Source organism: Chrysochloris asiatica, unplaced genomic scaffold (assembly GCF_000296735.1).
Source record: "Chrysochloris asiatica unplaced genomic scaffold, ChrAsi1.0 scaffold00065, whole genome shotgun sequence".
NCBI lineage: Eukaryota > Metazoa > Chordata > Mammalia > Afrosoricida > Chrysochloridae > Chrysochloris > Chrysochloris asiatica.
The window spans coordinates 14,993,740-15,009,662 of NW_006408583.1; the positions used below are offsets into that span (position 1 = coordinate 14,993,740).

A 15,923-nucleotide genomic window follows, 5' to 3' on the forward strand; every position below is an offset into this window, starting at 1 on the left:
AAAAAAAAAAAAAACAACAAAAACACACATTTTCTGTAATGGTCTCTGATTAGTTTTTATAATCAGAGCCCAAAAGAAAAATTATCACAAAACTGAAAAACATGATGCATAGAAGATTGAACTCTCTATTAATGAAAAAAACTAACTTAATAACACTGTAATGATGAGAAAATTAACTTAAAACAAAATATTTCATTTTTAACCATTCAAGATACTTGAAATTGTTTTTATGTGCATTTGTTTATATGCCACCCACTCACTAAAGAGATTGCAGGCATTTAATTGGGAATTCAATAGAGTTTGGACCTTATTTCTAGGCATTATCCCTTCATTTTCGCTAAATCCAGAAACAGAAAAAATGCTCAGGAGATAATTTGTCTGCAAGGTACTAATCTTCAGAACCCAAAAGCTAGAAAACCATAGGTGTCCATTCATCCTTTCTCTTTCCATGAGTCCAGAGTCCTCAGCTGCTCCCTCTCTCCATGTCCTCATCTCTGCCTCCCTCTCTGATGTGGCTGCTTCTTTAGATAGGGTCCCACATTCCTCTTGTGCTCTTCTCCTTTGATGGTCCTAGGGTAGTCTGGTCTGGGAATGTTAGATTAACTACTCCTCCCTTTTTATTATAAAGATTTTACCTTTACAGTTTTATAATACCATAATTGATATTTGCAATTAGTCATGATAATAATTACTCACTATTGAATCATAAGATTCTTATCCCCATCTCCTTTCACCAGACCCGTCTAGTCAAGATGAAAACCTCAGTGGGGATTCTACCTTCCCCTGCACACTCTGAAACTAAAGTTCCTCTTGAAAACTTATAAGCCAGTCATTTTGTGCCTTTATAGCTTCCCCCCGCCTCTGCCATTTTAGGTAGCCAATGTCTAAGTTGCCCATCCCTTTCAACCTTGTATCCAGAAAGGATAGGATTTATCCTTGTTGTGAAGACTCCGTCCCTCTCAGTTTATATTTTGAGCTACTATATCCTTAAGCATAGGTCAAGTTCCTCAAATTGTAGCACTTTACACTTGTTTCCTTTATCAAATTTTGTATATCTTCCTCTAGTTTCTAGCTAGGTCAGATGGGTACTATCTGCAAGTATGGACATTCTTGTGTGTCTTCCCTCACTAATGTGTTTATTTGTGTAGGGTTGAACTTTGGAGAGAACCAAGCAAATCCCTGGGCATCAGCATTGTTGGTGGACGAGGGATGGGGAGTCGCCTAAGCAATGGTGAAGTCATGAGGGGCATTTTCATCAAGCATGTGCTTGAAGACAGTCCTGCGGGCAAAAACGGAACCTTGAAGCCTGGAGACCGAATAGTAGAGGTACTCTCCGCTGAACTTCTGTGACAATATTTTCCACCCAATCCATCCCCATTACCAAATTGCCAAGGGCATTGTCATTTTAACACTGGATCCTTAACCCAACATTAGCACTAAAATGTGGTTGTGGTTGAAGCATTTCTGTTTCTTTTTTTCACCGGTAATACTCTTTTCTCCATGTAATGACAGAATGCATGTCTTGATATAAGATACTCACATTTGGACATAAAATGGTATAATCAACCATTTTAAAAAGCATTGGATCTAGGGTCAACTAACTAAATTCTTTTTGAAAGAATAAAGCAAATTTCTTGAGAAAAAAAAAAATATTGCTTAGAATTCTACACCCACACATACTCTAAATGTATGCATCCTAATTAGACTCTCCTATTTCAAGAAATAGTTCATCACTTTCCTGTTATAATAGACCAACATTGTTGGATGGCAGTTTTTTCCAAGTGGTAACATCATCTTTGTGGAGACTCTGATTATCTTGGATATAAATGTTGCCCCTCAAGCTATGGCTAGATTTTTCTCCAGTGTACTGTGTCCATTTACCACTGGTGTATGTGTGTGTGTGTGTGTGTACATGCAATGTATCTACACAAGTATGTGTGTCTTGTTCTGTGCAAGAGAGAAGCATTTTGGCCAAAATACCTAATCCCTTAATTCAGAGAACGTTTAGTATTTTAAATAAACTCTAATCTCATGAATCACTCATGAAATTACACAACACATGTTCCCAGAGCAACTGCTGTATTCCAGCTGCTGTAACAGGCTTCTGAACATTGCTCAGTAAACCAGACACAATGCCTGTTTGTCAAGTGGAGGAGACTGGACAAGTGATTAAATCCCTTAAATTGTTTGATCCGATAAATAGGGCTAGAAGAGGGGTGCCTGACCCAGACTTACTGAGTTTTCAAAATGTATAAAAAAACTTTCATCATGCCAATTTCAACTCATAGCAACCCTTTATAGGGTTTCTGAGAGTGTATATCTTTATGGAAACAGAAAGGCTCATTTTTCTCCCACAGAGTGGCAGTTGGGTTTGCAGTATTTACTTTGTTGTTGGCTGTTGTTGGTAAGTGTCATCGAGTTAATTCTGACTAGTGCTTATCCTACAGTGCCACCAGGACTCCTAAGAGTAGACTGACTGTAAGAGACATGTTTCAAATGGAAACATTCCGATGTGACTGGAAAACTCACTGCCATAGAGTTGGGTCTGACCCTCAGCAACACTGCAGGACAGAATAGAACTGCTCCTTGGGGTTTCTGAGGCTCTGAATCTTCATGGGAGTGGACAGCTTCATATTTCTCCCATGGAGCAACTGTTGACCTTGGGGTTAGCAGTCCAATGCATACCCCAGTACACCACCAGGGCTCCGCTACCTCATTCCTATGATGACCATTGTTGTTGTTGTTAAATGCCCTTGAGTCAGTTCAGACACACGGTGACCCTGTAGAAGATTTCTGAGACTTCTTCAAGGGAGCACAAAGCCTCATCTTCCTCCCACTGAGCGGCTGGCAGGCTCGAACCACAGACTTTGTGTTTCACAGCCCAACAGTCCAGTGTTTATCATATGGAGTCACTGTGCTCCTATAGCACCCATTATATTGACTTTAAACAAGTGACTGTCTCTGTTTTCCACAATCTCCCTGCAACTTGCATATTAAATTGTCTTCATTATGTTACAATATGTAGAAGGCAGTTACAATATATCAACTATGACTTAAAATGAGTATTTGAGAGATTTATTTAATTATGCATTACTCCGTTGATTGATTGGTTGTCTTTGAGAATTGAAGAGTGTGGAAGATTAAAAGTAAGAGGAAGTAAGGCCCATGTATATTTTTGTTTTGATTTGTGTTTGTGACCGTTTATAAAGGTCACCCTTGCCTTTCATTAGGTGATATCTTTAGCTCCATTTGGAGAACAATCATTTCCAGTTTTAGATTATTACAAGGCAGTTTATTTTACTCACACTTCACCATTAAATACTTTTGACCTTAATAGAAAGAGTAAGACATATTTATAATTATTGCTAATAAGGGTTGATTATAATGTATACCAAAATACAAAAGTGAAAGTATCACTTTCAAATGAAAAATAAAGTCGTATTTTGAGCTGTAAAATACTACATGCAATTTAGCAGTGATTTATTGAATGCTGCTCTGTACGGTGATTTCCTCTGTTGTTGTTGTTAAGTGCCATGGAGTCAGTTCCCTTGATAGGCTTTCTGAGGAGCAGCATAGATAAGAAAGCCCGTCTTTGTGAGCCTACAGTGTCTGAAAATGGAGGCCGACTAGATGAATTGTTGTTGTTGTTGTTGTTGTGAAGTGCTGTCGAGTCGGTTCCGACCCATAGCGACTCTGTATAGGGTTTCCAAAGAGCAGCTGGTAAACTTGAACTACCAACCTAACAGTTTAAATGACTTTGCAGTCTGACCCATTAGCCCACAGGGCCACATGAAGAATGGAAACCTAAAAAGTACTGCATCCTGAGTTGGAAGTTAAATTTAGGCACTATGGGAATACATAATTGATATGAATGCTGACTTTTGTTCTATTAAATAATTAGAAGCCATTTTTAACATATTCTAAAAAAGGTGTTGTCATCTAAGTACTAACTTGAAGGAAATTTAAAGCTAAGTATATATAATTCTTTTTTTAGGTGATAATGTTCTGTGTAAAGATCTAATCTTTTTTTTCCCCAGGATCAAATTAACTCCACTCTGATTTTACTCCTTTATTGTACATATCATAAGCGAGAACTTCAGAAAGTTCATGGAAAAATTCTATTATCTTTTGATTGCATTTTTCCATGAACTTTTTGTAGCCCCTTCATATTGTGGTCATTGGAAATGATATAAAGGTAAATAGCTTCTGGTAGTTTCATGACATGATTAGCATTTGGCCTCTCAATTTTTTCCTTCTTATTCATATAGTGCTTACGCTGAACAGAGCACTCCCCAGGCAAGCCAAGGTCAATAAAAAAAATGACTAAATAACTTTCATTTTCAAGCAATTCATATCAGGTACTAACAAATAAACAATTTCTTGGCTTCCAGTTCCTGTCACATCTGCCAACTGCACAGATTTTTTTGCAAAACTAACATGACCATAACATGATTGTCTGGATGTCAGAAGGTTTTGTTTTTTCCTTACTTCATGCTCCATTATGCAGAGATATAATACTCACATATCACTGACCCACTCCCCAAAACACCCTATAATGAATTGAAAAAACTTAGTGCCGGGATTTCCATGAGGAAGGCCGTGCAGCTAACCAGTTCCCTTGTCTTTTTCTTCTTCTTTCGTGATGTTGACTCAGTAATTAGAAGGAACAGCTGAACAGCAGAAGGAAAGTGAAGCTAAGTATTAGTTCATTTGATGACTGGGCACAGAGCGAGATTGGTGGCCAAAACAAGGGACCATAGGTCGGCAAGCGGGATTACAAGTTTTGGAGCCTCTCAAGTTAGTCTTAATTATATTTGATTCTGAAACAGATTTTCCAGGAGACTAATGACACTCCTCAACACTCCAGATCCACACATTGTTCTGTTGTTCTGTAGCTTCTTGTTATGTTAAGCTGAGGCCTTCCATTGCAGGTGGATGGAATGGATCTCAGAGATGCCAGCCATGAGCAAGCTGTGGAAGCCATTCGGAAAGCAGGCAACCCAGTAGTCTTTATGGTACAGAGCATTATAAACAGACCAAGGGTAAGCGAACACAGAGGGCAAGGTAGGCATATCCAAACAGTATTCAACTTGGGAGCTAATCCATCAAGAGCCAAGTTGTCTGTCTTAGCAAAGATACCAGTTTTTGAAATCTCAGATGTCTTGTTAAACGTTTGCTTTTTTTTTTTTTAAATGAGTTATCTCAGAAATACCTTCGAATGTGTTTAATAAAGACTTGAAATGTGTTGAAAACACACAGAAATAGAATTTCTTGATGGCCATGCTGTCTACATGGGTAATTATGAGTACTCATTATTTTAACAAAAGACAAATTGCTCAAAGGAATGCGGTGTAGTGCAGTTTAATAATCAGTGACCTCCAGTGGAAGTCCCTTAGAAACCAGAAAAGTTACTTTCTTTTTATAAATTTATTCTCTAGACAGAATTTTCAACTTGTGCAATCCCCTGTTACTGATCTTGAATGGAATTTGTATCTCTGAACATAAAAATTTGACTGTGTGGATTCTACTGAAGTGTTATTTACTAGTACTGTAAAACTGCTGTGTCTCAGCCATGGCCAATGTATAACTTGTTTATATCATGTGACCTTGGTGGAAAGAAACCTACTAACCCATTTACCATCAGTCTTCACAGGTAAATGGCTTTAAAAATATTTTAGAAAACACAAAATCATTTAGTGAATGTTACTGAGAGGAATGATTCTATAATGTTGTATGAGGCTTTGTGTATTTTATGTCTTACTGATGCCAAAACTGAAAATTAGTTTAGAGCTTAAAACTACTCTTTTCTTTCTTTAGGCTTTAGTGAAAATATATATGTTGTTGTTGTTGAATGCCTTTGAATCGGTTCTGACTCATAGACCCTGTATAATGTTTCTGAGGAGCAGCTGGTGGGTTTGAAGTGCTGACCTTGTAGTTTGAAGACCAGTGGCTGATCCTACAGAACCATACAAGGAGTCCAATATATATATGTATATATATAACCCCAAATCTCAGTGTCATTGATTTCAACTCAGAGTGACCATATAGAACAGTAGAAATGACCATGTAGTTTCCAGGGCTATAAATGTTCACAGATGCTGACTGCTACATCATTTCCTGAAGTCAAGCACGTCACCACTGTGCTAAAGGAGATCCTGTTTTTAAAAAGCTTATAGCGCCCAAATCTATCTTTAAGTCATATTTGTATGTAAGTAGGACCAGTTAAGTATGTTCCATATCTAATGTGAGTTAGTCAAATATGTGTGTTAGTGTATAATATATAGAGTCCTGGTGTGGTGCTGTGGGTTAATGGGCTGGACTCAAAGTTGGTTTGAACCACAAGGTCGGCAGTTCAAGCTCACCAGCGGCTCTTCTTGTTGTTGTTGTTAGGTGCCATTGAGTCGGTACTGACCCATAGCCACCCTATGCACAGTAGAACGAAACACTGCCCTATTCTGGGCCATCCTCACTACTGTTGCCACACTTGAGTCCATCGATGCTGCCACACTTAGGGAACCCTACATAGGATCACTATGATTGGAAACAACTCAATGGCACTTAACAACAACAACAATATATAGGTGCAGTTCAAGCTCACCAGCTGCTCTTTTGAAACCCTATACAAAGTCACTATGGGTCAGAACCGACTTAACCGCACTTAACATCAACAGCAACACACTATATAGTTACCCCCACTTTTCAAAAGTTCACTTTACACCACTTCACTTTTACAAAAGACCACCATTAGTTTTCGCTAACCAAAAGAAATCAAAAGAGAGTTTTTACTTTTCCGGAAAAAAAGGCAAAAGCAAAACTGGTGCTCAGCATTTGTTTTGCAGGGAGCCATTAAAGAGGCAGCTTGCACCCCAAGTAGATAGAGTGGCCTCGCCAAGCTCCTTCCCCAGGAAGTGTTCTACACACAGCGTCTCAGCATTGAGCCCCATCTCTGTGAACTGGACTTGTGAGCATTGTTAGGACTATTTTAGCTTGTATGTGGTATTGGGTGTGATTTGGTAGGTTGTTCTTTGGGTATGGGAACTCCCATATAAGCAAATGGTAATTTCTTCTCTTTACCCTAAGTTTCCTAGGAATAGTCTATTTTTAGATGGTGGGAAAACCTATATACTTAACTTTACTGCACCTAGAAAACATCAAAGCAACACTTCCACATATACCAAAGCATCTCTACCATAACCAGGCAGTGATAATAATGCTTTGATGCACATCTCAAAGTAAAGCCCATTTGTTATTATTATAAGCCATTATATGGACCTCAAAATTTTTATTGATAAGGGCGTTGGTGTATAACTAAAAGCTGTATTTTTGTAACCCAAGAAGTGCCTATATGTTGTTGTTGTTGTTAAGTACTATTGAGTCAGTTCTAACTCATGGTGACCCTGTGTAGGGTTTCCAAGGAGCAGCAGGTGAGTTTGAACCACTGACCTTGAGATTCAAACTGACCTTATGGTCCAGTGCTTATCCTACAGTGGCAGAGTGCTTTCTAAACATATTTGGGTCATAAACCACCCTTTTGAGACTTTATTTTCCCTCTGTTCAAAAACATTTGCATTCATTCAAGATTTGCGTATCAACTTAAGAGTTCCTTAGCTGTTCTGAAGCTTTTAGAGTATCCACTTTGACTTTCAGTTAAGGACCCGTCCATCACTTAATTTTCTTTGAATGGCATGATTGCTAGCTCTTAGAGTTGGTTGTCTTTAAAAGAAAAATATCAACCAGGACTTAGAACCGATTCATTTTGGTTCAACCCTTTGCTGAATGTTTGCATTTTTTCAGTTAAGGACCCCATCACTTAATTTTATTTGAATTGCTTGATTGCTAGCTCTTAGAATTGGTTGTCTTCAAAAGAAAAATATCAACCAGGACTTAGAATCAATTCATTTTGGTTCAGCTCTTTGCTGAATGTGTGCATTTCCACTGCAGATACACTGAATCAGAATCTACAGTTTAACAAGATCCCCAGGTGATTCTTTTGTGATCTGGGTATGTGGCTTATGAATATGTAAGAAACACCCAGGGATGTATGCGAACTGCCTCAGCATCTTGGTAAACTGTAGGCTCTGATTCAGTATATCTAGGGTAGAAATGCAATTTCTCAGCAGGGGGTGGGACCAGAATGAAGTGATTGCAAGCCCTGATGTCAGCCCATGTGAGGGCAGTTAGAGTTGCTGTATAAATTCAAACTGTGCACGGCACATAACAACAACAACAATTTTTGTTCATAAAGTACTTATGATTTGACCTTTTAAATAAAGCATATAAGATATTAATGTGTAGGATATTAATGCAAATAGCTCCATAGATGATCTATCAGGAAAAGTGACTTGTGAATATGCTGTTCCCTGGAATTCAAACAGCATGACAGGCGTTATCCTAGAGGTCCTTCCTTTCATTGTCAAGACAGGTGTAGCTCTAGTCTGGGTTCATTGTAAGGAATGAATTTAGTAGTTCTTAATGTATTCAGTTATCTTCACATCTGCAGTTCTTAATCGTTCCGTTGTTGATTGTTAGGTAATAATTATCCATTCAGATGAGAAAATCTTCCAAATGGTAGAACTGTATCATGCAGTATTCTTTTACAAATGCTATTCAGTTTGTTTAAATAACTACAAATCGTTTTACGTTTGTTTCTACTTAATGTGTCAAACGTAGACACAGCATGGTAATGCTGGTAAATGCCTCTTTAAGTTAAGTTAAAACTCATTGTTTTCTTTTGAGGGGGAGTAGGTTTCATTCCATTTTCTGTTTTATTTTTAATTTCCAACTTTTATATTATTTAGAATAATACTATAAACTGCTGCATAGTGATTTTAACTATTAATTTAAAAACTTAAAGTATGAAGATTTCTTTCAATCTAGACACATTCTTCTGTTGAGCTGGAAAGATATTGTCTTATACACCTGGATAATAATCTTATTTTACTATCAGAGATATAATGACACTGATTTTATAGCAATTATTTCCAAGATAAATCTAGTTTAGAATGACACATTTAGGCTAGTTCAGTTCATTTTGGTTTGGAAAATCAGAATTAATTTAGCATTTAAAATGAGGTACGCTTTGTTTCCAATGATTTACTTCCCTGTGGTGATAATCATGTCTCCACACTAATCTAAAGGGGGAAGAAAATCACAATGCACATACTTAAGAGTCTCTTAATGGTAAATGTTTTATATGTGGCTGTAGAATAATGCTTCTAGAAAACCTTATGCATAGGCTGAAAAGCCAGTGAATTTCTTTGGCTCTTAGGTGTTCAAGAATCGAAACTGCCCAGAACCACTACCATTTACTGCTGAACCAGCTGTGACTCATGGGGACCCCCGGTACTCCATCGGGTTTCCAATGAATGATTTTTTCAAACCTAGATCACAAGGAGTCTTTGTGTGGGCTTGAATAGTTGTTGGTTTAGCACTTGAGCCCATTAATCATTGTACCAACCAAGGAACCAGAACTAGCCCAGATAATTCCACCCGTATGAGCAAAATGATCCCACTGGCATGGAGTCTATTCCAGCTTATAGCAACCCTATAAGTCAGAGTCGAATGCCTTGAAAAATTACCAGACTGAAAGCCATCCACATGAATAGGGGCCAAAAGATGTGTTTATCTTCCCTGTGCTCTCTTCTAAATTTATAACATGTCAGCTTTATCAGCCCTAGGGACTATAAACAGTTTAGTCACTGATTTTTAAAAAAAATAAGACATAGAGTCTGTTTCTACAAATCTTTACCTATTAACAAAGTGATGTTCCATTTCATCTGCTGAGCTCATGCTGTACTTTCATATTCTGCTCTCAGGAACAAATTCTAATCCTATAAGAGCTGCAAATTAAAAACTAAACACACCACACAAAGAGAAAAATGAAGAGCTCTCCTCTTTAGTGTTAACTATTCCGCTTCTCACCATTATGACTTCATTGTGTGTTGTTCTACAGAACTCCAAAGGATGCTTACAAACAAAAACTTCCATCTTGAGTTCCTGTTGCCTAGAATAGGTTCTCCATCTCTGCCTACTCATTTCTTCCACCTTACTAAATGGTCATGTTCCTTGCCATGCTTGGTCTTCCCTTTTGTAAAGCAGCAGTTGACATTTTACTTGGAAAAGCTGAGAGAAAGTTGAGATGAGCAGAAATGTCACAGTGCCCAGTTCTTTTTCTCATCTTCCTTCTGTAGCAACAACACTGGAAGACAAGCAGATTGACGGGGAATGTGGCACTGAGGATAGTTTTCCCAGAGTGTGCTCCCCTACAGGGTGGTGCTACAAGACAACCTTTCCCTACACTTGATGGCTGCCAGTAGGCCTCTTTTATAGAGAAGTAACACATTTAATTGGAGCCAAAATGGATCTTAAATGTTGATGGTTCCTCTTGAAAAATACAGTCAATAAAAGAGAAAGATAGCGAGTGTGAAAAGGATAAGAATTTATTATGCTAAGAAAATGGCTTTTTTTTTTTTTTTTTTTGCTATGAAAATGCTAAGTTCTGTCTGGCTGTCATCTTGCATCCTGGCTCCAGAGCCATCATAGGCATGCACTAACCTAGGAGAAATGACTCTGAGGCTTCAAATATTATGAATTTCAACAATAATATGGGAAATGTATAAGGATGTGGCCAAGATAAAAATTTCCATCTTGTTAACTCCACAAAAAGTGGGTAGAACTAGAGATGACCACAGTGCACGGGTTAATTTTTGTACAAATTTCCTATGTCATTGAATTTTGTTGTTATTTTTATTTTTATTTTTTTTATTGTGAATTGAGTGAAGGTTTACAAGACAGATAATCAGCTTTACATTCAATAAATCATACACTTCATTTCATTGACATTTAATTTGTTTTTAAATTTAAAAAATTACTGTTGATCTGAAGAAGCCTTACTATTTAGTAAGACTGAAAAGTTTTCTTACTGGGAAACAAGGTCAAAGAATAATGAAGGTTACTAGGGAAGAAACCGACAAATTGTTGTTATAAGTGCAGTCAAGGAGCAGTTGGTGAGTTTGAACTGCCGACCTTGTTGTTCATAGTCCAGTGTTGCCACACCTGGATTTGAATTCTGAAACAGATAGACACACATATATTATTATAGGACAAGCTCTTACGCTTACTGGTGTGGAGGAATATGAATTAATATTAATATATAGAATAGCTGAGAAATATGTGCATATGTCTGGTAGTTAAAACATTCCGTGAAAATCTAAGAAATTTGGGTCATTTAACAACCTAGTTTTCTATATGGTTTGTAGACTGAATTAGACTCAGGTGTCATTAGAGAAAGCCGTTAGTCCCAGACCTTAAAAAAAAAAAAAAAGAAAAAGAAATTATTTACTAGCTGTGACAGAAATTTCACAATTACTTAAACTAGAAAGTTCTTTATTCTTAAAACTGATTATTTCAAATATATTCCTTTTGCCCTCAGCACCTCTTATGTTTCCTTTTAGAAATCCCCTTTGCCTTCCTTGCCGCACAAGCTTTACCCTAAGTACACCTTCAGCAGCACTAACCCATTTGCTGACTCTCTGCGGTTCAACGCTGACAAGGTTGGATAATACCTGTTGTGATTACGTTTTGCAAACGTTTTGTTCTTTGTCACTACTGTGCCTTTATGCCAGTTCTCTGTGTACTAGATCTGGACTGGGGGGAAATAAACCAAACCTTGTTTGTGTGTTTGGAATGTGTGTACATATCCTTTCTTACACTAATTGTATTGCCAGAGCCTGTTCTCCATGGCACTTAACAACAACAACATTCACTTTTATAGCTGAATTTGAGGGTCCTTTTGAAGAGTAAGAGATAATTATTTGTCCAATATATCTTTTCTGTTTGAAGTAATAGAAATGTTATCTAGATTGCATTTCTGTGAGTTGTTAGATATATGAACTCCCCCACATAATTTCTTTAAAACCTTGTATTAGTTTGCATCTTTCTCAAACTTTCTACAAGGTGGTCCTAAAAATAAACAAGCAAAAATGAATCTTAGTTACTCAGCAAATACTGTAAATCATACAGGAGCCTGTTGAATATTTATAATGTGTACCCATGTAAATGCCCAAATCAAGCAACATAATGGTTTCTGTCCTTGTAAGACTATTCTTGGAGATTGTCATATTCTGATGAACTTGGATTGTCAACACTGATGATAAAAAATGTACAAGAACTAATGGGTCATAATTTGGTCATGAAAACAAAGAAAGCTGTCCACTACATCTTTCAAGAGGCATTTTATAAATATTCATCGGGTTTTTATGTTATTGTAATCATGCTTAACCAAAGATACTATACCTAAAGAACTATGTTTTCTGTTACTGTAGGAATTACAGAGTTCAAGTAGAGTTACCTTCCGTTGTTCCCCAACTAACCCCTTTGCTCCCACACCATTTAAGGTTTGTCTCCATGGAAACTGTCATTGAGAAGTGCCTTTACTATGCTGTGCTGTGTGTAGCCTTATACTTCATGTGTGCATGCATGGCATGGTGTGATTTCAAAGTGCAATTTGCGTTTTGCCAGTGAAGGCTAAATAATTTGTATTAAAGAGCTATATGAAGCTGACACATGTAGTCAAATAGAACACCCACTTGCCCCATTGGTAAACACAGGCTTGTTTTAGTTCGATGACCTCATCAGCTGTGTGATTCCAGGTCCATTTACCCCTCATGCAATATAAAAATGGTGCACCAAGCCACATCCCGATTAGTTTTTCAAACAAGCAGATTTTGTTGTCTGTTTGTTTTTTAAGAAAAAGAAAAGCTCAGGAAAAGTGATGCAATAGAATCTTTATAAAAGATTCTAACATTTTATAAGATTCAGTTGGATCTTTATAAAATATGCCGGCATAAATTTATTGAAATGAAGAGAAATTTAAGTTAGATTTTGTTAACTTTTTAATAATGAAATGAGCTTAATTCTTGCTTACTAGTTACATAGAGGAGTTCTAGTGTTGTGATGTAGAATTAACACCGGTCTACTAACTGCAAGGTTGGTGGTTCAAACCCATCTGCCATCCCTCAGAAACCTTACACAGAGTTGATATGAGTTGGAATCATTGACAGTACTTAACAATAAAAAGTTATAAGGAAGTAATTTTTTATGAAAAAAATTTAAACTTATGTACTCTCTTTCCTCTACTGTCTTAGGATTAATGAACCAGCATTGGATCAGATGAAGTTATTTTTTGTCTGTCTATTGACTTTTATTAATATGTTGTTCATTTAAGAGATTTATGGCATACTGTTCAGGAGAACAAGTGTTTCATTTAGGATTTTTTTTTTTTGGTAGGACAGTAGTATATAAACTGAACAATTTAATGCCCCAGATTTTGGAACCTGAAAGTCTATTACGCCCAGATTCTGTCAGCCTGTCTCTCTGAGCTTTGACAGAAAAAAAGGAATTGATATCTATTGGAAGATTTTGAGGTAACTGAGAATCCTGAAATGCTTTCTGCATCATCAAAATAAGATCCCATTCAAGACCAAGTCTTGTTTTAGGCTTATTTTGTGGCACCCAATGCATAAGTCTTAAGCATTGACATATATGCCTATCACTTAATACATTCTATAAGAAGTTATTGTTTTTATCACACTGCTTTTCCAGATATCCACAAATAACCTTAAAAAACAAGGAATCCCAGAGGGGTTTTTGTACTGATAAAACTAAAATAAATAAGACTAGCAATAATAACAACAAAAAATGTGATTCTAAGTCTCTGGACAGACTCACAGCAGGGCTCAACATTTAGCTGGGTGTCCCTGACTCTTGAGTTAGGTAGGATTTCACTGTGGAAATTGGAGAAGACAATATGGTATAATGGGAAGTGCCCTAGAATAGAAATTAAATTTTTAAATGTAGTCCCACTGTGTGATATCTAATAATATCTTTCCCTTCTGCTGGCCTCCGGTAATTGATGTGAAAAAATGAATAAAGATAGCTCAGAGACATTGAAGGGCTTTCAGATTCTAATGTAACGTAAAAACTGGAGGATGCTAAGTCTTTCTTTTCAAATAAGACCTCTAACCCTAAGTAATGGCAAGTCTGCCATGTTTTGCTTTATGTGAAGTGCTTGCTTGTTACCTTGTGCCTTGACAAGGGAATACGGTGCTGTCCTTTAAACCCATGCCCCTCCTGTTTGAGTTTGTGCTCTTTGCTGCCAGATGAGCTCATGTGGTGGTAGATTGATTGAGTCATTTGGAAAGAGGATTCAGGTAACAACAAAGACTTATGTGCACATAGTCTCACTAATAAGCTATGAAGGACAGCTTCTTTGTAATTGTTTTGTTTCATTTCAGTTTCTTGGAAGACTTTTCTGCAAGTCCTCTGAACGTTTATGAAAACGTTGGCATGCGGAGCTTTTATTTTTCCAAAGAGGGGAGTTTGTGCAACTTCTTTCCTCAAGTTATTTAAGCCTTCAAATTGGATAATGCATGGGATTAAAATAGCAAAGAATAGGGCATTCAGTTGTGCTCTGAACATGCTATTTTGTGTACTATATTTAAATGTTACCTGAATCCTATCGAACATTCATGCATTTATGAACTTTCCACTATTCATTCACTGTCAGGAAATGCAAAGCTGGTTTTGTTTTTTTGTTTTTGGTGCTACACTCTTAATTACATTTTCCTTCCTCAGACTGTTCATACCCACCATGTTCTTCTTGTTCCCACAGGCCTCTGGGCAGTCAGACTTGGAGCCAGAAAAGGCTCCGTTGTGCAGCGCACCTCTCTGCTCTCCCTCAGCCTTTGCAGAAATGAGCAGCGATTGTGCACAGCCATCTGCAAGCAAAGCCTCAGTGGATGTGGACAAAGAGGATGAATTTGGTTACAGTTGGAGTAAGTTGTCTTTTTGTGCTTCGTATAATTACAAGAAGTATGAAAATAGCTCAGCATTTCTCCAGGTTTAGGTTCTGGATGAATGCATGTATTTTAGTTTTACTTAAACTTACTGCTTTTCTGGGTGGGAAAAAATTATGATGTGTTTTTTCAATACAACACACATTCCTGACTTATGAGCTCATGTGCTTCCTTTCCTGTCAATGTGCATTCCTGTTCAAGTTGACTTTTCCATGTGTATGAGAATTTAAAAAGGCATCCTGGGGTGGCACTGTGGGTTAAGGCACCAGACTGCAAAGCCGTTTGAACTGCAAGGCCGGTGGTTCAAGCTCACCAGCTGCTCCTCAGAAACCCTATACAGGGTCGCTATGTGTCGGAATTGACTCTACGGCACTTGACAACAAGAAGTAAGGTGTCAGAAACTAGTCCTACCTCAGCCACCATGTGATCCCCAACTAACTACTGCACCTGTCTTGATCTCAAGAGTTCTCATTGCAGAGTTTGGTTGTAATTGTTATTACATTGAATGACTAGTGTTTTCTGTCCCAGGATGGTGGTAGTAGTGGTGATGATGTGCCATGGAGTTGGTTCCAACTCATAGCGTCTCTGTATAGGGTTTCCGAGCCTGTAAATCTTTATGGGAGCAGAAAACCTCATCTTTCTCCTGCGGAACTGCTGGTAGGTTCAAACTGCTGACCTTGAGGTTAGCAGCTGAACTCGTAACCACTACGCTAACAGAGCTCCAGGATGATAACATAATGTAATTGTTGAATTCATAGTTTTAGAAAGTGAAAAATAATTTATCACCTCTTAAGTCTTAGCATAGTATTAACTCATTTGTGTGTGTGTGTATGTGTGTGTGTTGTTGTTGTTGTTTTTAACTGTAACCATTATACTTTTGTTTGTTTATGGAAAAGATCATCAGTTTTACATTCAACAAATCATACACTTTGTTTCATCTCAATGGTTGCAGTTCCTTTCATACAACAACAATTATCTTGCTTCCTCCAAGTGGTTACTCATGTCCAGATATCCTCTTTCAAGCTCTTGTAAATTTGTGGAATATATATATATATATATATATATATA

At 37.4% G+C, this 15,923-nt stretch overlaps 1 protein-coding gene across 1 annotated transcript in view; it reads left to right on the forward strand.

The window, feature by feature from the left end:
* MPDZ (multiple PDZ domain protein) overlaps positions 1-15,923 on the forward strand; it is a 236,534-nt gene that overhangs the window by 174,139 nt on the left and 46,472 nt on the right. Inside the window, exons 23-26 of the mRNA XM_006864508.1 lie at positions 1,149-1,326; positions 4,932-5,042; positions 11,454-11,552; positions 14,672-14,834. Coding sequence (XP_006864570.1) covers positions 1,149-1,326; positions 4,932-5,042; positions 11,454-11,552; positions 14,672-14,834 — 551 coding nt within the window. The remainder of the gene's footprint in view (positions 1-1,148; positions 1,327-4,931; positions 5,043-11,453; positions 11,553-14,671; positions 14,835-15,923) is intronic.